At 43.8% G+C, this 23,768-nt stretch overlaps 2 protein-coding genes across 5 annotated transcripts; one reads left to right on the forward strand and one right to left on the reverse strand.

Moving 5' to 3' along the window:
- Window positions 1-13,618, forward strand: COQ10B (coenzyme Q10B). 4 transcript variants are annotated; one of them, XM_068407770.1, is made up of 5 exons: window positions 1-107; window positions 3,950-4,096; window positions 5,532-5,724; window positions 8,335-8,436; window positions 11,113-13,618. In XM_068407770.1, exons 1-5 carry the CDS (start codon window positions 25-27, stop codon window positions 11,278-11,280), a joined length of 693 nt encoding a protein of 230 aa, XP_068263871.1. In that variant the 5' UTR covers window positions 1-24; the 3' UTR covers window positions 11,281-13,618. The 4 variants fall into 4 exon arrangements, with proteins under 4 accessions (XP_068263871.1, XP_068263873.1, XP_068263870.1 ...); XM_068407772.1 differs by having other exon boundaries at window positions 44-107; window positions 3,933-4,096; XM_068407769.1 differs by lacking the exon at window positions 1-107 and adding an exon at window positions 588-767.
- On the reverse strand, window positions 13,347-23,601 carry HSPD1 (heat shock protein family D (Hsp60) member 1). The gene is made up of 12 exons (XM_068407768.1): window positions 23,467-23,601; window positions 22,421-22,596; window positions 19,311-19,563; window positions 18,682-18,764; window positions 17,893-17,988; window positions 17,486-17,579; window positions 16,934-17,102; window positions 16,486-16,585; window positions 15,351-15,596; window positions 14,813-14,987; window positions 14,037-14,215; window positions 13,347-13,945 (listed from the first exon to the last, which is right to left on the reverse strand). Exons 2-12 carry the CDS (start codon window positions 22,592-22,594, stop codon window positions 13,793-13,795), a joined length of 1,722 nt encoding a protein of 573 aa, XP_068263869.1. The 5' UTR covers window positions 22,595-22,596; window positions 23,467-23,601; the 3' UTR covers window positions 13,347-13,792.
- Between the last annotated feature and the right edge of the window lie 167 nt (window positions 23,602-23,768).

The raw sequence follows: 23,768 nt of genomic DNA on the forward strand, positions 1-23,768 counted from the left end.
AGCCGGCGAGGAGCGGGGCCCGAGATGGCGCGGAGCGGCCGGGCGCTCGGCAGGGCGCTGGCCGGCGGGCTCGCCGCGGCTCCGCCGCCGCGCACGGCCGCTGTCAGGTACGCGGGGCGAGGCGGAGTGACCGCGGGGGTGACAGCCAGGGCCCCGCTGCGGCGCCTCCCACCGCCGCGGCGGGTGGCACGCCGTCCCGGGGCCCCGGCTCCCCGCCGCCCGCTGCGCGGCCCCGCTGCCAGGGCCCGGGGGCGGGGTGGGGCCGCCTGAGGCGCGCGGTGCCTCGGTACGCTCGGAGCGAGCGCTGCCGGGCGTCCCGCAGCCCGCGGGCCGGCGCTGGGAGAGCCCCTGCCCGGGGGAGAGCGGCGGTGCCCGGTGCTGCCCCGGAGAGGAGCCGGTGGCTGTGGGGACGGGGAGAGCGAAGGTGCTCCCCGGTGCCCTCCGGCTCTGCGCTCCGCGGGCCGGCTGCGGTGCCCTCCGCTTCGGTCGCCGTTGGCTCCTTTCGTCGCGGCCGGCGTGGATGGAAGAACAGACGATTCTCCGGTTATAAACTTGTGTTGTTTGCTTGAGCCGGTTGCATAACTCTGAGCAATCCGTAAAAGAAATGAAAACCTTGAGTAAAACGCCCAGATGTTTTCCACTTGGGAGAACGCAACAAGTTCCTTGTCCCCTGGTCACATGTACGGCTGGCTGGGAGCAGAATGCGCTGCAGGAGAAGGGCTGACCTTGGCCCTGGGAGAGAACAAGCAGCCGAGGGAGCGTGTAAGGTGAAAATCCTGCGAGAGGAGGGGAAGAAAGGCTCACCTGTTACTACTGTTAACGGTGGTGCTGCTGTGTTAAATTTTTTGTTAGAATTTTTGTTAAATTCAAAGTCTTACTGTCATCCTCATAAAACCAGTGAAAAAGTAGAATAGAGATGGGTTCGTGATGTCAAATTTCAAGCAGTCATTTGACATAGTTGTTACTGTGCAGGGGTATAATCTGTCATCTTGCTTGGACCCCATTTCTTACTGTATATCCTTTGTGCTTAAATCTTCAAGATGTGGCTGCAATATCAAAATAGTTCAAAACAAAATTCCTATTTTTTAAGTAATTTATTAGTCTTGAATTGAGGGCAAAGTCAATTACTGGGAAGGGTGTTCAGTATAAGGAAACTCATTACGTAACTGGTTGTAACCTCAGTTTGAAAATGTTTCCAGTGTAAGCTGCAAGAATCTTGGCAGCTGGTTTTAAGCAAGTGCAAGGTGAATCCCCAACCGTGCTGTATTATTTGTAGCCTTGAAGCCGGGTGTGCTTTCACCTCTTGCAGTTGTCGTTGGTGTACGTTCTGTACCTGCTGTCAGCTCGGCAGACCCCTTACTGTGCTGAGTAGCAGGCTTCAAGGACTCAGGTGGTGAAGTAGTGTCTTGCACTTACTCAGACTGAGATGCTGATGAGGACACTCGTTGGCCACGCTTATTTTTGGGGATTGGAACAGCTGTCCGCAAAGAATTTGAATGAGATCAACTCATGTCTCGCAGACCTTAAAATGGCCACCAGATCTCACTAACCTTATGGAAGTAACAGTTGGGATAACAGTAAACCCAACTGCCCTGGCATGCTCTTGCCACTAATTTCAGTCTTTTTATAGTCAGGAGTTTGAGGTGCCTTATTTCAAAAATACGTTGATCTTTAGGCTTTGAAAATTTTGTAGCTATTAAAAATAATCACTGAATATAGATCACTTATGTATGTGGACCATACCCCAGTAAATGCTTCCTTTTCAGGTCCTGGAGGTCAGGTGATACTGTGATCAGTGCCCAAATGTTTAGAGAGAAAGCAGCGAGCGGCAGGAATTGAATGATGCCAGTAAGAGCAGTGTGAGCGGGTACGGTTGTGTTACTGTCAGAGGATAAACACAGAGGTGGTAGGTGTGTCTGAATTCTAACATGGACTTTGCTTTTCTTCTGTGGCCTTGAGCGGGTTCACAAAAACACGTGTGACAGTCCATTGACATCTGTGCTTTTGTGATTTCTTGAAGAGGTGTGCTTTCCTGGACTGGGACTGAGCCCAGCACATTCTCAGAGCATCTGTTTTTCTTCAGATAGAATCGGGAGAGAGATGAAGTCTCGCCATGCTTGTTACATTATAACCTCTCTTAACCTTGCCTTCCTCGGACGGCAATGTAATTGCAAAGAGGACATTGTCTTACAGCAGCTAAAAGATTATTTGTAGAGATTGTTTTTCAGCCTTGTAGCTGAACCAAGTCTAGATAAAATGGTATGAAACAATAAACTGGCATAGCATTACAGTAAAAAAACACACACAGAGAAGAAACGTGGCAACTAGTTTGGACTGTGTCCTATATGTAGCCCCAGATGGAGAAAGTAATTTCATTAGCTCTCCAGAATGAGGTCTGGTCCAAACATTTGAACACTTTTTATGAATCTGGTTGAGGCAGCTACAATCTTTCTGGCGCCCTTCCAGCGTTTCTGTCAAAGCAAGGCTTTTCCTTAACAGTCTTGTCCAGTCTGTGTGGAAAAAACCAGACCGTGTCCACATCTCTTGAGACACAGTTGCAAAGATTTGCAGAGCTTGTTGCCTACAGACTTTTGAAGTTGACTATTCTTTCTTAATTTTGACACCATATTTCTGTCCCATCTTAAGTAACTCCTTTTCAGCTGCAGTGATTACAATCTGTGTTGTCAGTCATCTTGCTTCATGTCACAGTTGCTTATTTCTTTTTTAAAAGTCTGTACAGATTGTTTTTAATCAGCTGCTGCTGATTGTTATTTTCCTCTAAACTCAATACCAATTTATTATTTGCCTGTCTCCTAATGCAGTGACCATATAAGCTAGTGTGGTGAGTCCCAGGTTATTACTGTGTTTCTTTAAAATTCAAAGTCATGTTGATTTTTAAAGAACAAGTTCATAGTAATTTTATTTTTTTAAAATCGGTACCTGTAATTTGCTAGGCTACTTTGGTGGTTAGTAAATAACGCATCTATCTGTTCATTGTGTTTAACAAAGCCACCAAAAACCCAAACAAACCACCAAACAAGCCTAATGCTAAATGGGGAAGGTTGGTTCCATTTTTGTCTATGTGAATCCAGAAGTACAGTCTTGATTGTTTAATTAGAGAAAGGACAGTAAAAGACCTAGGTTGCTCTTTAGCTTATGTTTGTAGAATCGCTGACAGCAAACAGGGGCATTTTTAACTTCCTGGTGCCAAAAATCAGAGCTTTTGAAGTAGCATGTTGAATCTTAACTGAGTTGATCTAGGCAAAAATCAATAGTTTGGCAGAACAGACCTATTAATCGCAATGAATATTTGTTACATTTCAGTGCAGATGTTCACAGAGAACACTGGGGTGCAATCTTAGAATTACTAGCATTTTTAAAGGTAATTTGTTAACTGTTATTTCTGAAAACACTGTGTCCAAGGTTTTGCATGATATTTTCTGAAGGAAATTTTGAAAGCTGGGTAAAAACAATGCACTTTCTGAAGGGACTTTCAAAATGAAACTGTCCTTTTACAGAGGGAGCAGAGCAGAGTTCAGCTTTGTATCTCCAAGTGGAACCTTCTCTTCTTTGCTTATTCCAAAAGGGTAAATTATTGCAGACTACGCCTCGATTTTGCTGTTAAGAAAGCCTGTTCTGCAAATTAAGTGCATATGAGGATTGTACATGAACTCAGGCTGCCATGAAGCCAATGTTTAATGAGGGCCTTTGTATTTCACTCTGCCAGTTACTTTTCTCGTGACTGGAGACTATTTTTAGTTTCTCCTAAGGGGAAAAAAAAAAAGTCCGTGTGTTTTTAACAGTTTGTATACTGTTACGAGCCTTTGTTTTTCCATCTGAATCTGACATTTTCTGGAATGTTATACAACAGATTGTTTGTCTCACCTGAATGTGTTGTTATTTATTTTGCTGATACTGAACGCATCTAAAAGCATTTTCACTGTTGCAGGCACTTGGCTTCTTGTGGTATTCTGATGACCAGAATTTCTCCTTTGCAAGTGCCTGTAATGAGCCATACCTTTTCAAGAAGTTTCTTCAAATTCGCTGCACCGCTAGTAAATAAAAGAAAAGAATATTCGGAAAGAAGAATTATAGGGTTTGTATAGATGTGTGAAAAGAGATGTTATATGCTTATCGATTTTGTGTTTGCTGTGATTAATCCGACACACGTGCCCCTATGACTCTGCCCAATTGGAGACTAGGAAGGAGTTATGACTTCCAGAATTTGTAGATACAGGCTTTTTCCAGTCTGAAATTGAGCATAAAAAAATGTAGCAACCCAAAACCCTTGCCCCATAGAAAGAAAGAGCAGAAATAATCCTTCTATTCCATGACGAAACAAGAACAACCCTGAAAGGGAAGAATACCCTATTAATTTCATCTGGTGAAATGGGAATAAACCAACAGGTGTGAAAACTCTGTTTGTTCCCTTCCATCCCAAATACGTGCTAACATTTGCACTTACGTTATGTTGTACTTCTCACTTCTCGAGATTTTCTTCTTTCTTTAAAAGAAGGAAAGTAATTAGTCGTGTGATGAAGAAACTTGAGCACATAGAAAAAGATTTTGAAATCCTGTTTGCCTTAAAGCTAGTGGGAAAATTCCATTCATTCCATTCCTGTTCATTTGATGAGACTTGGATCTGCCCCCAGTCTCTGGTCCACAATAGTATGAACTATTTGTTTATTAGCATAATTTTTTTGACTATGCTTAACACTCCATTATGTGATAGTTCTTGAACTGCAATAGATTTTGCATAGTCGCTTGGAAAGAGCCTTTGTCCAGTAGTACTCACTGTTGAACACATGCTTCATTTTAAACACAGATGGAATTAAGCATGTGCTTAACTTCTTTTCTGAGTCAGAACTAAAAGTTAAAAACCATAGCTATGTAATGCTTTGCCATGTTAGCACAGAATCAACTAAAAAGTTGCCATCATATTCTTTCATATGGTTTCAATACCCTGCTTGAGCAGGGGGTTGGACAAGATGACCTCCAGAGGTCCCTTCCAACCTCAGCCATTCTGTGATGCTGTGAGGTTTTCCATCACATGTATGTTTTAATTAAGCTTTTTTATTTGGGCCAAAATAAGGAAAGTAGCGTTCTCTATTCAAACCTTATGAAATGTAGTACCTTAGTTGTGATACACCTTCTCTGGGTAGCAATCAAGTCTGCATTGTTTATGTGGAATGCAAAAGATCTACCTAAATGAAGACACAACTGTGCTGAAAAAAATATTTTTCTATTTGAAATATATGTGTATTTACCTGGTATTGCAGGAAGTGGCAGACACCAGGTTCCCCGTTCACTAACTTTACTGCTGGATGTGTGATGTTTTGCATCTTTATGCAAAGACTTTTACCAGTTTGTTACTTTTTTTTTTTCTTTTTAATTTCCGAAAACAGTGGTAGTGTTTTCAGGTGACTGTATGTTCACCTTCCAAACTGCCATTTACACCATCTTTGAAACAGTTAAATACTGAATTTGAAGTTAAAATACCTTGTAACTAATGTTCGTGTTTCTGTTTCCAGGTATTCTATGCAGGAAATGTATGAAGTTGTTGCTGTTGTGGAGAATTACAAACTATTTGTTCCTTGGTGCAAAAAGTCAGATGTATTATCGAAGCGCTCTGGATACTGTAAAGCACAGCTAGAAATAGGATTCCCTCCTGTAGTAGAGAGGTACACATCGGTTATTACCCTAGTGAGACCACATTTAGTTAAGGTAACTCCTTTTTTTTTTTTCTTAGCTGTAACTTTCCATAACTTTTGTTTGTTGAAATTCAAATCTGGTGCTTCAAAACAAAATTGATGCTGGAAGTGCTTTGTGTGGCTCAAACCTTGTGTTGCTTTTGTTTAAAGACTTAGATTGGCTGGAGAGAATTTGAATGTGCTTTTAAAACATAAGCTGCCAAATGAGATGGGGAGGAATTGCTTTTTAATTTCCTTTTGCTGGAGAAACTAGCAGCCATTAATGAGGATATACCATTTTTGTTTGTTTTTGTTAGAATTTTGTCCAAGCCTCTCTAAATGCAAAATTAATACTCACTTAAAAGTTCTTTCACAACTGTAGCTTCTGCTGCCTTAGCAAATTTGCTATCCATCATTACTTTTCTTCTGACAACTTTACCTAGCTAATATGAGAAGTCTTAAACTTAAGTGTAGGATATGCTGAAGAACTTGTTATTCAGTGTATAGATGAGAAGATAGAAGAGTGGATTTAAAGTCCATTTTTTAGAATTAATTTGTTCAGAAGAGAAGCTGTAGTATTTCTCCTCGTTTCAGCTTTTCAAGAGCAACAATTAAAAATGTCAAGGGAGAAATTTTAAATAACGTCCGGGTCTTCTGACTAGTTGGCCTGACATGTTCAAATCTGTTTTGGTTAGGAACAGCTCAGAACAGGTTCCTTACAGCAAAACTGCCTCTCCCTTCATATGGCAGGTCTTGACTATTTTTTGGAGTAACTAGTGGAATTACAACAGTTGATTGCTGTTCAAGATAACTGTTTGGATATCCTATTTCACTGTTCTGTTCTAGGCTCCCTCTTAAGAGGCACTACTCAAAACAGAAACTGCGTTTCCCAAGTACAGGGGAGACATAAATTGGAAAAGGAGTATGCAAAGTGCCTTTATTCAAGGTACTTACTGATTCTGGAAAGAAAAATAATATTTCTCCCTTTATTAAGAAAGTTGAACAGCTACAATGGAAAAATCTGCATTTTACATGCCAACTGCTTTCCCTTTCTGTTCTTCCCTGACAAGACTGGCTTTTCTTTCACATAGCTATCGGACTGGCTTACCAGCTCTTTTTCCCCTCTAATTCCCTCAAAAGAGGCATTCTTGTCTCAGAAAAGATCATGAAAGTGGTGAGGAAAACCATTTCTTTAGATTTCCTCCTCCTAGACTTATTAGCCTTTTCTCTGCTGGGATTATTTTTCCGAGAAGTTTACATTATGTTCATGTGATAACTGTAGGAACAGTTCTAGAGAAGCGATTGTGTGTTTGGACTACTTCACCGTCCTCAGAAATAACTCTGGGCACAGGCAGCTTGCATGGTGGTCTAGCATAGCGGGCTGCTGGTGGTGTGACAAAATGGGCACAGATTTGTCGCTTACGGCAGCAGTGCTTGAGCAATGGAAAAATCAGGCTGGTAGCAGCAGCTCTTGCTGCAGAGGAAAGCACGGAGTGAGTTTGCTACTTATAAGGTTGGGAGCAAAGGGGACACGCTGGCAGTTTTCCCACTCTTCCTGCCCTTTTAGCAGCAGCAGGAAAAGCAAGCCCAGCTCCTCGTGTCTAATCTTCCCTCTACTCCTCCCCTTTCTGTTGTAGAAGTAGGAAGGCACTGCATCTCATTCCTGGGCAGAAAAATGTCAGTATTTTTGTGCTGCTGATTAGTCTTTGTGATGGCTTACCTTACCACGGCTTTCAAACCACAGGGAACATCTGTTCTTCACGGGTAGTCTTGTTGGAGCAGAGCTGCTTGTGGTAACAGTAAGAACTTGTAAAAAAAGAATTAAAAAAAGTGACAGAAATTCTCTCTAGAAATTCCAAGCCAATTGAGATTATGTATTTGGATGAGTTTGAAGTATATGTCTTTCAATCTTTTTCTATTATAAATATAGCCACACAAAATTAGCTGTATGTGCTAAAAGCAAAATGAGTGAATATAAGGACCCTGTTGTCATGAAGACTACAAAGCCAACTATTGCAAATTCTTTGCAGTTTTAAAGGAGGTTTGTATGCAAGCACTCCTGAAACATCACTTAAATATGGCTTGCCAGCAACTTAAAGCCCACATATAAGCTGATTATGAACTTGAGTGTATAGTCTTATTGACTTCATGGTAACTCTTACTCGCAATAGTATCTTGTGACAGAAGATGTTTGGAGTTTGTCTTCAGTCAGGTTTGTTTTCATGCTAAGCATTCCTATAGCCCAAGACTGCCAGTCTGTAGATCAGTATATAAAACATTATACACATGTAATGAAAAAAAAACCCCAAACAGTAAATATCCATGTCCTTTACTTAAAATAATGTTGTTCAGAATTCTGGTATATAGCATTAGCATTATTTTGGTGTTCCATGCATCATGCTAGGGATCTGTTTTATGACTCACTCAACACAAAAATTCTTCCTCTCCCTTAAAAGGAAGCCAATTACTTTGCTGTACATGACACTGTGCAAATAGGATCTCGTGCTGCCTACACTGTAAGAATAACGTTTACTATGCCGTGACCTTTGCTGTCTAACCAAATGCAAATGCAAAATTCAGTAATACCACTTTGTCACATCTGTAAAAGCCTAATTGTAGCTTGACTTTTTACACTTTCTTTTAGGCATCCTGCACAGATGGAAGACTATTTAATCACTTGGAAACAGTGTGGCGTTTCAGCCCAGGTATCCCTGGTTACCCAAGGACATGTACATTGGATTTTTCAGTAAGTATTGTAATTAAGACTGCCACATGCTAGGTAGAGGCATAGAAACAGTATCTTTCACTGTGCTTTTTTTTTTTTTTTTAATGCCTGGAACTATTTTTTTAAAAACACATACACAGGGAAAACAAATTTGTTTTAGTCATCCAAAAAAAATTTTGCAAACTTTACCACATGGAGACCACTACGGTGTCTTTTAGAGACAGCAGTCTTCCGTGAGGTGTCCACGTACCATGAAACAGCCTAGGGATGGGTATCTCCCACTGCACAATTACAAACATGCTGAAGTTTTTAGACAGTCAAATACAGAGGGAGAAATACTAAATATACATTGGTATTTCCTTTAATTACTCTACAACCTAAGTGCTCTTGATACCAGAAAGTAGGTATTCTCCCATCTGTCCTGTTTGGCCTGCAGTTCGGTCAGTTTAATTTCCTGGCTTCCAATTTTACTTTTTCATGTGCTTTAAGTCTTCTTCCTTCTACAATACAGGTACAATAGATTTTTGCTGACTTTCTATTCTATGATGGGATATCACTGCAGCTCAAGACTGTTGCTTTTTACATCTAGTATCTGATTTAGCCTGGTACTCCTAGACAAGTTGCTTTCCACTCATTATTGCTTTTCCATTTTGTCTATTTGGTCTGCCATCACTTTTTTTCTTCCATTTCATAGTGTTAAGAGTAGGTGTTGCATTGAGCACGTAGCTAAGCTGGGGTTCAGAACAGGCTACAAAAGTACACAGAAATGGGTTGATCCTGCTGCCATCTACTGGGATACTCTGCTTTAAAAATATCTTCTGTAAATAGGAAAGAGAGCTTTTGGAGTATTTGTAAACTGGCACATGCATCTCCTGGGGTTAATAACTTTCAGCTTATTGCTGTATTGCACTTCATACAGTTCAACAGTAAAAATCAATCTATAGGCACTCAAAAAAATACATTTCTCATGGGATTTGACAGCGATATTTGCATGTTATTTCCTCATGGGATCTGAAGTTCTCCAGGCAAATAGGTGCCAGTTCCTGCTACTGACCAGTACATAAGCTCTTAACCCAAGCTATAAATCAGGTGAGAAAACTTGAATTGTTTAAACCCTATAATCTAAATAATGAGTTTGTGAGGAACCACGCCCCGCCCCCCCCCCATGCCTCCCTTCAATGCCAAAGCCACCTTTTGACATTTCAGGTCAAGAATTTCAGTTGAAGGGTGTCAAAACTGGACTTACAATGGACATTTTCACTTTCTTGGGGAAACAGTATCGATCCTTCTTACTTCTTACCCCATTTGGAGAAATGCAGCCAGCGGAGCAGGGGGTTGCCTCACAAAGCCAAGCCCTTACAGCCTCTCACCCTTGCTAGTTACTGACCTGCTGTGTTACTTGCCTCTGGGCCTGCTGTGCTCTAAATGACAACTCCCAGACTTTCAAAAGGCACATTAATTTTCCTGATGCTTGAGGTCAAGCAAATGTAAATGAAGCTACACCTGGCTTACAGTCCAAGTAGTTTAATTACTTCTGTGCTACTGTTCCCAGTTAACACACATTACTCATAAGCAACTTGAGAGAAGCTGAATTTGCTCCATTTGGCATTTAATCTGCTGATTTATCAGGAACAACAAAAATACTTAAATCTCAATCCAAAAGACATGCTATAGCAGGAGTGATAAAAATCACAGAACAACCTGTTTCTTTTCCCGAAAATTCTGTAATCATTTTTGGAAGCTGTGTATTCCAAAACAACGTGACTCCATAGCCTTAGGGGAACGTTACCTAACTAGACTGAAGGCCAGCACAGCAGAAAAGCGTAATTGAAGGCTATTTGACATAAAAGTGACCTTTTATTTTGAGGGTGGAGGGAGAAAGCCAACTCCCTGCACTCCTGCCATCACTGTTTACTGCTGCAGTAGCTTCAGTTTAACTGCAAGGTTCAGTAGCTAGAACAAAATGTGGAAGTTCAGTTGTGAGCACTGCGGTGGGAGGCCCGAGGGCTTGGTGCAGAGGGGTTCCCCAGTACCTCTGTACTCTGACACTGACTGCCCGTATCGGGACAGCGAAGGTCGGGAGTAGGAGTTGTTCAGGTAGGAGATACGGCACACAAAAGCCAAGTTGTAGCTTTAGTCAGTAAATTCCTCTTGTTTGAACATACCATAACTACAGCTACCCCGATGGAGAGACCGATTTAAAATGTTGGCATTTAATAGGTGACTATTTCGAGCTGCTTTTAAATGCCTCTTGCGTGTGCTGCAGCTTACCTGTACGTTTGCTCTCTTGCCGTGCAGGATTTTCTTCAGACAACTTTTGTCTCGCAGGTGAATTCTGTGCACAAAGTAACTATGTTATTGTTTGTCAGTAGCTTTTCATTATCCCACATCTCTTAACCTTTTGCAACACATCTCTTATTAAGTAAAACACAGTTAGTTTAGATAAATGGAAATGATTACTTCAGAGACCTCAACAAAATGGTTCTTCTCATTGAAAAGCCCGGGGAGACAGTCCCCTGACTAAGGAACAAGGCTTTTCTTCACAGACACACTCCCCCACAGTTCAGTTTTAACTGTTCCTTCTCCCACAGCTTACTTGCAGACCAGCTGATCTTCAATGACATTGTCTATTTGTAACAGCATTTTACCACAACCATAGATACAAGAAAAACAATTCTTCTCTATTTTCTTAAACAGGTTTCTTTTGAATTTCGTTCACTTCTACACTCGAAACTTGCTACGCTATTTTTTGATGAAGTAGTAAAGCAGATGGTAGCTGCCTTTGAAAGAAGAGCATCCAAACTCCACGGCCCAGAAACAACCATACCTCGGGAGCTAATGCTTCATGAAGTTCATCACACATAAAAGGGAAAATTGTAAAACCTCCATATAAACTTGTTCATACAAGAGGTGCCATACTCCTCCTTTGGGGCATCTGTTTCATATCTGAGCTTTGTGTGTGACTTTATACTGTACAAAACACACCTCTGCAGCCAGATGCACATAGAACGTTCAAGCTGCAATCAAGTGCAACTTAAGGTGTTACCAGTAACAGACAATTGGCAGCTACTGTAACACCAGGTATCTCAGGCTGCCATTTAGTAACTTGCCAGTTTGTGTAGTCACAGTGTAAGTTCTGCCTTATCCAAGCTTATGGGTTTTTCCTCAGCATTGTAATGTATTAACTCAAGTTTAAGTTATTAGTAGTGTGAATGTAACTTAACAGCATCAACTCATCCAGCTCTGACCAAGTGGAGTGAAACCAACATTCTGGCCTTGGGGAGTATGAGGTTTGTCAAGCACCAAGTAGCAGGTGCTGTTAATCCAAACGAAGGACAGGGGTAAGTCAGGAGTCTCCAGGTGCTGTGGAACTCTGACCTGCAACTGCAACAGAAAACACACCACAGCCTGGACACTCTGGAGTTTTCAGAAGTTAAATGTGAGGGGTACACTTAATGTAGGGAGGACTATAATTTGAGTGCAGCAGTTCCAGCCACAGCCAGCGGTTCTCAGCGGCCTGGGCTCTGTGCACAGTTGAATTTGTAGGCTGTCTGGCAGGCTGAATGTGCCTGCCTGCTGCTCTTCTGCCGTTACACACTGCACTGCCCTCATGGTAGATACATCTCATCTAGTGAAACAGTTCCCAGTTCCAACACAACTTTAAACCAAGCATTACCTCTTTGAGAGCTAGGGCAGGGACACACAACATTCTGTACCACACTGCTGTCCTTCGCTTACTACGGACGAGCACACCCAAGGCCAGTTGTCATTAAATAAAACAGAGAGCTAAACCTTTGCTCTTAGTTTTCTAGTACCATACCACCATTAGTTAGTCCATTACAATGGTACCAGCTGTCTTGATTGAGTTAATTTTCAGTAGTTCTGTTCCTGACAATATTCTCTTTCCAGTCTCTGAAGAAACTTGTTAATAGGTTTGAACAGGTTTTAAATCCTGTCCCTGTGCTGCCTTGCATTACCCGATTTCCTTACTGAACTTAGGTGAAGCTGGTCCTTTCTCCAAAGCATCTGTAATCCACGGGGTTCCTCCGGAACAGTGCATTAAATAGCACAGGAAGGCACAGGTCAGCACAAAGCCCTGAAGCAGTTTCAGACCATTTAGATACTTTTCCAGAGAGAGCAACTGACATTTCACACATCCTGTCTGTGACGGATAATGAAAAGTAGGAAGGTGAGGAAAGCAACAGCTGGATTAAGAGGTCAGTTTTAAAGCACTGAGAAGTTGTAAAGCAATTTTGTTGAGACAAACATGCCCAAATTTGGAAACACCATTGCTCAGAAGTCTGGAAAGCAAGAGCTGAAAAGCAGGCAGGAAAGGCTTTACACATCCATGCCAGTAGTGGTGTCTGGTGGAAGGACACAGCAGGGGGCAAACAAAGCTCATTTTTAAGGGAAAAGCAGCATCAAGTGCAAAACAACTCAAACCGAATCCTGGAGCCTGCTACCAGAAAGCTGGAAGACAAGACTGGAAGCCTCAAGGCGAGGAGGTAACCACATAATACACCCGAGCAAGAGAAGCATTTAGAAAACCCACAGCCCTTAGCAAAGATGACTTACCTGTTTCATCCCCTCAGGGCACTTTCCCTCCCACAGTACTGTGAAAGACGCGCTGGGCCTGTTCCAGCACGTGAAACAAGCAGCGTGGACAGGGCAAAACACACGTCAGTGCGCGTGCCTTATTTTCATAGCGTTGTTTAATATTTCAGAGAACTGTACTGTCAGTTCAGCTTGGGTATTTCTTAGCAAAATTGAAGTCACTTGTATTTCTGAGAAACATTCTAGAGAAAGGAATGCTCCCTGGAGGGAAGTGCCCCGTCGTTTCCATGCCTGTGTCAGATTTCTAGTCAGCAGCAACAGGCTGTCAAGGCTCTCCCATGACTCTGGGTTTGTGTACAGATGAATAAGGTGATACATTTGGTAACTTTTGAGCAGTTGGTTTTATTACATAAAGGTCACAGAACTGTGTATTTGCCTACTTGGTACACAATTGTCTAGTCTCACGCACAGTGGCTTCCAAGTTCTTCCTAGTACTGGCAAGCACCAATAAATTCTGAAACAGAATATCAAGTGCCTTAATTAAGTTTAAATCAGGACCTTGGTAGATGGATCTTGCACCCAGTTATCAGGAATGTACAAATGTCTTTATTCAAAAAATACAAAATAAATTATCTGTAGGCATGGACAATGACTGTAAACAATTACACGTGTGTTAAATGAAATCCAGTAACTGATGGTTACAGTGATTCTTTTAAACACCAGCCTCACTTCAGTCACTATCCACCCTCTTGCACTGACACCTGAAGGTTAAGTCAGAACTGTCTCGGGCAGCACAGCTCAGGCCACATCCCTGTCCCAGGAATCAGAACATGCCACCTCCCATTCCTCCCCCCATCCCGCCCATCCCTCCCATTGCCGCCTCCTTCTCTTCTTTAGGGATTTCAGTCACCACTGCTTCTGCTGTCGATAGGAGGGACGCGACACCTGCAGCGTCCATCAGAGCAGTTCTCACAACCTAAAAATAGGAAAGCAATAACTTAAGACCTGCTGACCACCACGTGAGCTGGGAGGAAGGAAAGCTGAGAATTAAGACTATTTTAGGTTACCTTCGTTGGGTCTATGATTCCTTTTTCTACCATATTTACAAAGTCCCCAAGCATTGCATCATAGCCGACTTCTGAGGGACTCTGCAGGATTTTTTCAACGATTAAGGACCCTTCAACACCTGCATTCTTTGCAATGGTCATTGCTGGGATTTTCAGTGTTCTCTTTATTATTTCAATGCCTGTAAGAAAAAGGATGTTCAGAGTTACATGTTGCATGCGCTGCTCCTACTGCCGAGGCGTGCACTCACGTGATGGAGATCAATACAGAAAGGGAGAACCCTCTGAGCAAGAACATAAGCTATTTTTATCAGTTCCAGGGAAAAAACTTCCCTGGTACTTGACATTTGTCACCAAAGGAAATCTTTGCGGGATATTCCCACACGTTTTAGTTTTACTTCTGCACAAGGCAGTAAAGAGCACTGCTAAGGTAACACGGCACAAAGCCTTTTCCCCTTTGATTTCCCACACAGCCTCTTAAGCGCTCTTAGACTTTGTCTGCAACGGCTGCAACAGTCAGCTCTCCCCGTCATGGTGTGCAGTTCTTGCAGGGGGCACTGCTGCTGTACTGGTGGTTCTCTCACATTCAGGTCAGGGACACAGTGAAAGCTCCTTCCCACTGTAAAGCAGAGTCTGCCATACCAAGGGGAGATGAGGTTCTAAAGATCAAGTAACTAAAAACTCACCGAGAGCAATCTGTACTTGATCTTACAAAGCCTCAGGACAGAAGAAAGTCTCACCTTAACACTTCCACACACACGTTCAAGTAATTCACTTACCAATTTTCTGATCTTCGTTGGCTGGTGTTAAGGCATCTAATGCTGGAATGCAGCGAAGCAGCGCACAGCCACCGCCTGGCACGATGCCTTCCTCCACGGCAGCACGGGTCGCGTTCAGGGCGTCGGTAACTCGGTCTTTCTTCTCATTCACCTCGACATCACTTGTGCCACCAACCTACAAGCAGCAAACCACACGTCAAGGCCCACACAAGGAGCCCAGGTGGGAGAGCACTGCTGGCAACGGAACTGCTGCCACAAAAATAAACAGCCAACTGGAGTCATTAACTGAGAAGTGCCAGAAAGCAAACCCACTCTCTCCCGAACGGGCAGTGTTCGTCTGTAGCTCAGCACTCACAGAGCCTCAACACACCGTTGTGGCTGGTTATTTCATCAAGTTCTTAATACTAAAGTGTAGCACTGTAAGAAGCCAAACTCCTTATCCAAATCCACTGCTAAGATTACGAGACAACCACGGAGCAGTAACTTAGACTGGCAATAAAGGACCGATACCGCCCCTTCCCCAAGTTTAACTCCTCACCTTCAACACTGCTACTCCGTCAGAGAGCTTGGCCAATCGCTCATTCAGTTTCTCTTTTTCATAGTCACTTGTGGTAACTTCTAGTTGTTCGATAATTTCTTGAATACGTTTTTCAATTTGAGCCTTTTCACCCTTCCCCTTTAGGAGCATGGTGTCATCTTTTGTCACAATCACCTCTCCAACTTTACCAAAGTCATGAGGCTGAATGTCTTCCACATTTAGGGTCAAACCCTCTTCTCCAAACACCTGAAACAAGTTACGTGAAAAGTTGGAATTCACAGCTTCTCCATACTTGAAATTTTTATTTACAGAAATACGAACTCATGCAGCAGGTTAATAGTGCAAAATAATCACACTAATGCAGCCAAGAGGAATGAAACTCTTCCCTTCTAACAGAGTCCAGGCACGTGGGTACCTCACAAACTGGCCCTCACAGAGGGGGGAGCTGCCAACTTCTCATTCACGATTGACTAATGTAACTCCCTGATTCAAAGTGCCTGGAAGGTAGAGTTGTGTTACAAGAGTCCTCCTTGTATTCTGAGAGGTTACGAATATTGGCACAAAGCTGACTTTAGAACAGAGTTTGCTGGTTTTGTTACTTTGTGCTCCATTTAGCTTAAACATTTGTATTTCAATAACCTTTGGATCCCAGTATCATGCTATGATTTTGAAGTGTGTATTAAAAAAAAAAAAAGCAGTGTAGAAGGACACTAATCAGCACATTGATTATTGAAGAAGCTGAGTACAAAAGAAAGTTACAGCCAAGTCTGGGCAATTGTGAGCCAATCGCTTTTGTAAGGTGGCAAGAAAGCTTTGCTATTTCTAAAAAATGTCCCCAATATTCCTCCTTCCCCTTAACAACCTAAATACTGCAAGGAAATTGTGTGCAACTTCAGTCACTTAAAAGGACGTATTAGTCATGGTTGGTCAGGGCTGTATTACACAGCAATTATCGATATCCACATTTTAAAAAAAGATCCAAACATGAGAGTTACTGTTACATTTCTGAAAGAACAGGACGCAGCCTGCAACACAGCAAATACAAGCCAGGGACCTAAAAACATACGTTCTTTTGCTCCTTAAAGACCATTAGCATTTCTTAGAGCACAAAGCCATGCAGAACATCATTACTTACAGCACCACCAGTAGCAATGGCCATATCCTTAAGCTGGTTTTTCCTGTTGTCACCAAAACCTGGCGCTTTTACAGCAACAACCTGAAGGCCAACCTTCAGTCTAAGGAGAAGAATTCAGAGAGCAACACTCCACATGTGTTCAGAGAACAAGTCTTATTACTAAAACCAGTTATTTCAGTACAGCTCTAACAATCAAGCAACAAAGAGACCTTCATGAACTGAGCTGCTTTTGCTCAACAAGGTAGTTAGGGAACAACTGCGGTTCTGTGCGGACTGATGCAAAGGACAGCTATGTACAGAAGCTGCTGCCTCCTTGGTGCTGGTAAGAGGACAGACAACAGTACTACACTGGCAAATTCAAACACATGCTTTTGTGTGCATTCCTTTACAAGGATGAAGATACACACACAAGCAGTATTTGTCTGGAAGTATGGATTTTAAACCTCACCTGTTCAAGACTAGAGTGCTGAGGGCTTCTCCATCAACATCTTCAGCAACGATGACCAAAGGTTTGCGGTGAGCGTTGGCAATTTCAAGAGCTGGGACTATGGACTGTACACTAGAAATTTTCTTTTCACTGATTAAAACGTAAGCGTCCTGGAATTCACATTTCTGCCCTGCAGAAACAACATGCAATATCTGAACAATCTGATTATAAAAACATAGCAAGCATTCTATTGAACTCGAGGAGCTACTTTGGAGCAACTGTTGCACTTTTCAATGGCATTAAAAAAAAAAAAAATTGTTTTCTCCAACACTCCACTTTCAATTCTGCATTGTTCTGGAGTGTTGCAGGGCCAGCTTGATGTTAGCATGGACACTGTCCCTGCTTAACAGAGAAGCTTTTACCAAGAGTTAAAAGTTTCTGACGGGGAAGGACGCCCGTCCTATCTGCTGTAGTACGCGGTGTAACAGATTGTAAAGTCTTCATAACAGGCACCATTATTTCTAACTTAAAGAGCCACTGTAAGGTATTTGACGTGTGTTGTTATTAACTTACCTTTGGTTGTATTAATAAAATACGGAGAAATGTAGCCTCTGTCAAATTTCATACCCTCAATGATTTCCAATTCATCGTTTAGAGTTTTTCCATCCTGTTTAGACACAAGAAAGTCCACATTAAAGACCCTTTTTACTACCAAAAGCACACGAATATTTTTAGCATAATATGCACAACAGAGTGAAAGTCTCTGCACCACACGTTAGTTTTACGTGCTTCCCTTCAAAATAAAAGGATTATAAAAGGGAACAGTGATCAAACTCTGATCTAAAGGAGCTGGGAGGGAGGAATTATGGTGGGATACCATCTGTGAGCAGCAACAGCTATATCATGTGCCACAAAAGCCAGTCCTAACTGGGGAAGAGACAATCACTTCGCACTTGATCCGTATGTTGGCCAGTTCTCACCTTGACAGTGATCACACCCTTTCGTCCAACTTTTTTCATCGCATCAGAGATTATATTGCCGATTTCCTGATCTCCATTTGCTGATATTGTGGCAACCTGAAACAGTAAGCCATTTAGCTCATTGCACAACACAAGTGAGTTGTTTCCCCACTATAAGGAAAATCAGAATAACTGTTTTCAATTCTCATGTTTCCTGACAGGACAGGGCAGCTGACTGTAGCACTCCCACACGAGGGTCCAAGAAGTGCTAATGGCTCTGGGGCAGCTGGAGCACAGGGCCAGATCCCCTGCACTGGGCTCGTGCAGCACGCGCAGGCCAGCTGAATCTGCAGCCATGGGGAGAAATACTCCATGAAGGCCAACACAGCTGGTGTTAGAGACCCAGCTGGGCACCCATCTCAACCTGCACCTCCCCCAGCAGACCACCACACCCCCAGAAGTCTGCCATCACCTCCCACCCACCAACACAGCTTTGCTCTCATCGATTCTTCTCAAGTACACAAATTTATGTTTTAAGATCACATTTTGGAATGAAACTTAAAGATGAGAAAAACTGCCTCCTTCTGAACTAACTTCTACCAGTGTAGTTGAAGGCAGAATACTCGAAATTTTAAATAACTCAAGAAAATGGAAGTATTACCATGAGGATCATTCAATGAAACACACTCTGAATCTTCATATATAAGAAGAATACTCAGGTGTCACGCACAACCTAGCTCCATTAAACCTGACTTCCAACTTTTTCTGAAGAATGGCTATGTAAACTTGGTTTAACTTTTATTTTTTTACCTGTGCAATTTCTTCTGGAGTTGTCACAGGTTTAGAGAGCTTCTTCAGTTCAGCTATGACAGCATCAACTGCAAGCATCACCCCTAAAGATTAACGGAATACTTGTGAGTGAGCATAACAAGGCAGACAGCATAGGAAAAAACCCAACCCACAAACAAGTTAAGTTTCAAACCAAAGTCCACACTGCAAAAATGCATCAGGTTTGCACGTTCAAAGGCAAGTGACTGGCAGTTCTAGTTCCATATTGTCATTTATATTCCTAGAGATCATTTTTTGGAGTTGGTGTGACATACTTTCCATCACGATTGAAATTTATAGCAATTTACATGGCACCAGTAAATTTATATACTTATCAAAAATTAATTAAATGCAGAAATGGCTTTAAATGGAGTTTACATATAACAAATTAAACAAGTTAACTGCATATAAAATAGTAAAATGATTAGAAAAATTAATAATTGTTCAGAGTATCGTAACAGAAACAAGTGGGTTCTCTACACATTGCTCTTCATATAAAGCTTTATGTGGCTCTTCAAAAAGAAGGCAACTTACTCAGGAAGCCAGTCAAATTGGGGATATGAAAAGTAAAAAGACAGTGACTAAACATTAAAAACAAGGGAAAAAGTTACCCCTCCTGATTTCTACTGGATTAGCTCCTTTGCTGATCTTCTCAAAGCCCTCCTTGGCAATAGCACGTGCAAGTACCGTTGCAGTAGTGGTACCATCTCCTGCTTCTTCGTTCGTATTGTTGGCAACATCTTGAACTAACCTGGCTCCAATGTTTTTGTATTTGTCTTTTAAGTCAATTGCCTTTGCTACCGTCACACCGTCTTTTGTCACTTTGGGACTGCCCCAGCTTTGTTCTAGAATAACTGTTCTTCCCTAGGGTGACAAAGAACAAATATTAAATCAAAGCCACGTAATCCACAGTACTCTCAGAGTTCAACTGAAGATGAAAATTCTTTTAAACAGCCACAGCTGAATAGAAACACCCCTCCTTGCCCAGAGCTTTCAGCTGGGACTTTTTCCAAGCACACACATTTCCAAAGTTCTGCAAAACTGGAAAAATGGCTCAAAGGTTTATACTTTCACAGAATGAGGCTTCATTCCCCAGTCATAATGCTCAATGCCACAGACTCAGAAGTCTGCAGCTAAACTAAAATTGGCTTTACGGAGAAAAGTAATTGAAGAGATTCCCCCTAAGACCGGTATTTTCCTCTAAAATTAAAAACACAGCAACATACTGAACTTTGCAAAATTTCTATCAAATCACAATAAAAAGTTTATGTGATTGAAAAATAGTAATAGAAAACTCAAATCATTGCATGGTCTTAAAAAAAAAAAGGTAGACTCAAGCCTTATTAGTGATTAGCAAAGAGGACTGAGAATACTTAAACTGTGGTAATGTGTTGCAATAATTTCTCAAGCCCTGCAAGTTAACAAGCCTTTTTGCTCTTAGCCTGCACTTGCATTCAACTGAAAAGCTGGACTGTCCTGTGCAATAGACACAGTCAATACGGGACAAACTGCGGACTGCAGAGGGAACGCAGGGCAGAGGCACGTGCACAAGAGGGTTGCTTGTTCCCAGATGAATTCAATAGCTTGAACAGCTGCCCCAAACAATCGTGTTCCAGTTTGAGCTGGAGGCAGCAGAAATGTAAGAGCCACCTCTGGGCCGCTCCTGCCCTGAAGGCCCTCTTCAGCTATCCTGGCAGCTGGAGCTGTTGGAAGAGGGGAAGGGAGAGCAACTGCCCCACCTCACCACTGTCGCTCCTGGCTGACCCTGCACAAGCCCCTACACCCGGCCTGTCAGCTCCAGCCCAGAGCTGACCACACTGGCTCCTGCCGAGCCACTGCCGCGGCTGATCACACGCCAGCACAGCTTCAGCTCCAGCCAGAGTCTGGATCACGTGCCGAGCAAACTAGCTACGGACTCCGCACAGCGTGCGACCGCTATGGCGCACCGCGTTCCTGCTCGCAGAGCCCACTCCCGTCTGCCTCAGCGCTTTAACTAGCTGGGGATTCCTGCCACGCACGAGGCTACGCTGCTCCTCACGCACAACCAGCCCTGGCAGCTGCAAAAGCAGTGTTAAGCTTCAGTTACTGGTGTTGAACTTGGGAAAGAGCTTACATAATTCTAAGTCTGTACTATAGAACAATATGGCAAAACAACACATAATCTGATTTCTCACTGCTATTTCATTTGACCTGCACTTCTCCTAGATCTAAAAGTGGTTCAAGAGTAAAACTCTCTCTGGAGGATCCTGCTACTGGTAAGCTCTTCATGTAGCCTCCCCTTGTTTTGCTTGATTTTATTTTCTATTTTGACATGGTCTTACTCCAAGTGTGTATGTGCTGGTTATAAGGAGAGTGGCACAAAAAAAAAATCTACTTATATCCAATCACATCAGAGGACTTACACTCAAACACTTTTTATCTGTGTTCCTGAAAAAGGAACATCACCAGGAAATACACAGGCATTCTGAATGGTCCCGCACATCAAGAATCCAAGCGCTCACATGAACTAGTTCTGACAAAGAAATCAGCATGTTGGCAGCAATACCAAAAGATTGCGTGAGACTGCAACCACGTTTCTTTAAACGTAAGAACAACGCGAAAGGGAACTTTCCTCATCGGAGTGATATTTCTTGAAAATGCTGGAAGCAGAATCAGGCATTACAGTACAGTCCCTAAATCTCTATAAATACCTGGAGAACAGCAGATGAAGTGAGAACACTGGAACAAAAGCCCCACAAGGTTACAGTAAGTTGCATCAGGAACTGCCCTTTAACCAGTGCATTAAAACTATGCTTAGGCATTCACAAAGTAGCCTTATCCAAAAAAACGAGTTAAATTAACTGACTACACTTAAACTTTGTTCCTTTATGGAAAACAACCACAGCTTGCTGACATCACTGTTTCTTAACCTTCACCTGCTCAGCTTATGGCATTTTTGCTTTTGAATATAACTAATAGAGCACCAAAAACATGCAAGAAATACATGAATGAGTTTTACAGAGGCCAAGCAGCCTTGAGAAGAATTACCATGCATATGCTGTTATTAAACGGAACAGAAAACCAGTCTCTTCCTTAAGAAAGACTCTCATCTGCACGTTGCATGACTATGCAGAATACAGTAGTTAGTCTTCCAAAAGACCTAGAACTTACAGGGAATCATACACTACATTCTGTCCTATAAGCAACATAAAGGAATGCCACTGCCACAGAATTTCACTTAAGCTAATAACATTTACTGGTCAACTGAAAACTCAACATTACACTTTCAGTGTTTCTTTCACTTTATTAATACTAAAAGGTAAACTGATACAAACCCATAATTAGTTAAAAAACCCCACATGCAAATTAACCCACCTCACAATAAAGATAGTTAAATTATCCGCTGCATTGTTACAGGCCATCAGCTGAGCCATTGTAACCTATTATGCACATACTCTCAACCTTCAAACTCTTTTAACAAGTATACTGCATCTTCCAGTGAACCAAATCATTTTACTTTGTTACTATGAAAAGCACATGCACTACTATCATGGTTCAGATGACAAAAATGAGAATATGACTGTTTGCAGTAGGCCCGCCGTACCCCTACATCCTTGTGTTACACATCTGCAGATGGCAATCGTGCAGCTCTACAGAGGGAAAACTAACAATTGTTCTCTACTATGGTGTTTTCAACCAGGTCAAAGCATTAATATAAAATAAACGCAAAATCTTCGGTTACCTTTGGCCCCATGGTGACAGCTACAGCATCTGCTAGAAGATCTACTCCTTGAAGCATAAGAGCTCTAGCATCTGCTCCAAACTTAACATCTTTTGCATATGCTCGTGTTAGATGGGGGGCAAGTGCTCTGGACACTGGCCTTATCTGGCGGAGTACTGTAGATAAACGGAGCATGGCTGAAAGAGTAAAACAAACACAGATGAAAATGTAAGCATTATGGTTTTGCACAGCTACTTCTAGAATAAAAGAGAGCAAAAGGGTTGAGGAACTAAAGCAAGTGACCATGAACTTTTAGTTTTTCGACTGGTTTGAACAGACACACAAGCAACTTGAAGTGACATGGCCGGGGAGCCCAGATCCCCAAGGCAAGAGCTGGGCTGTTTCCAGCAACTGCGAGATCGCCCCGCCGGGCCTTCCCCGGCAGCAGGACGGGAGAGCGTGAGGGCACGGCGGAACGCCAGCACCTCCGAACGCAGGCGGCTCCCCCGGCAGCGGCTGGGCGCGGGGGGCCGCGCACGCCGGCGGCGGCAGCAGTGGTACCGTTCCGACGGGCGCCCGACCGCGTCTCGCAAGGGCAGCCCGCACCGCGCGGCCAGCCGAGAGGGGCGAGGGGCCGCGGCCACCGCCCCGCGGCGCAGAGAGGACCCAGGGCCCTGCCGGGGCCCGCAGGGCGGGCGGGCCGGGGCCTGCGGCACGCCACATGCCGCCTTCCATCAGGACAGGCGCAGCAAGGTCAAGGGCCGCTCGCCCCCTGCCGCCGGCCCCGCCACGCTGCACCGCCGAGCCCCGCCGCGCCGCCATCGCCCCCACGCGGGGTGGGGGTGCGGGGGGGCCTCGCTCCAGGCGCCTCGGCCCAGCGGCCGGGCTCGTAGCCACCCCGCTCCCCCCGCCACCCGCTCCGAGCAGCTCTGGCCACTAACGGCGCGGGCCCCCCCGACAGTAACGGCCGCCACAGCGGGGACGGGCGGTGGGGTGCAGCACCCCCAGCCCGCTGTCACCCCACCCCAGGCAGGGCCAGACCACGCCGCGCCGGCCGCCGCGCTCACCTGCGGGCAGCGCGGGGGGAGCAGCAGGAGCCTCCACCGTCCGGAGCCGAGGCCGAGCGGGCAGGTCTGCGCGCAGGAGCGGGAAGGCGCTGGGCGCTCACTGCCTCTGCCCCGCCCCCCGCCAGGCACCGGCCCATGTGGGGCTCCGCACCGCCCGGCCCGGGAACCAGCATAGCCGCCGCGGCCCCGCCCCCGGCGGGAGGAGCGCGGCCGCGAGTGCCCATGTCCCTCCTGCAGAGCTGGGGGGGGCCGGGCCGGCTGTGCGCATGCGCAGCAAGCTCCAGCATGAACCATTCAGGTTC

This window comes from Nyctibius grandis, chromosome 9 (assembly GCF_013368605.1).
Source record: "Nyctibius grandis isolate bNycGra1 chromosome 9, bNycGra1.pri, whole genome shotgun sequence".
NCBI classification, from domain to species: domain Eukaryota; kingdom Metazoa; phylum Chordata; class Aves; order Nyctibiiformes; family Nyctibiidae; genus Nyctibius; species Nyctibius grandis.

Bases quoted from the DNA above. Each gene is read 5' to 3' on its own strand.
- COQ10B (XM_068407769.1), top strand. From the start codon at position 631: ATGTTTTCCACTTGGGAGAACGCAACAAGTTCCTTGTCCCCTGGTCAC. The intron at 768-3,949 runs GTGAAAATCCTG...TCACTGTTGCAG, and splicing joins CAGCCGAGGGAGCGTGTAAG to GCACTTGGCTTCTTGTGGTA. The intron at 4,097-5,531 runs GTTTGTATAGAT...TTCTGTTTCCAG, and splicing joins TCGGAAAGAAGAATTATAGG to GTATTCTATGCAGGAAATGT.
- HSPD1 (XM_068407768.1), bottom strand. From the start codon at position 22,594: ATGCTCCGTTTATCTACAGTACTCCGCCAGATAAGGCCAGTGTCCAGA. The intron at 18,765-19,310 runs GTAACTTTTTCC...GTTAATCTTTAG, and splicing joins TCCAGTAGAAATCAGGAGGG to GGGTGATGCTTGCAGTTGAT. The intron at 15,597-16,485 runs GTAAGTAATGAT...AACTTGTTTCAG, and splicing joins CCATTGCTACTGGTGGTGCT to GTGTTTGGAGAAGAGGGTTT.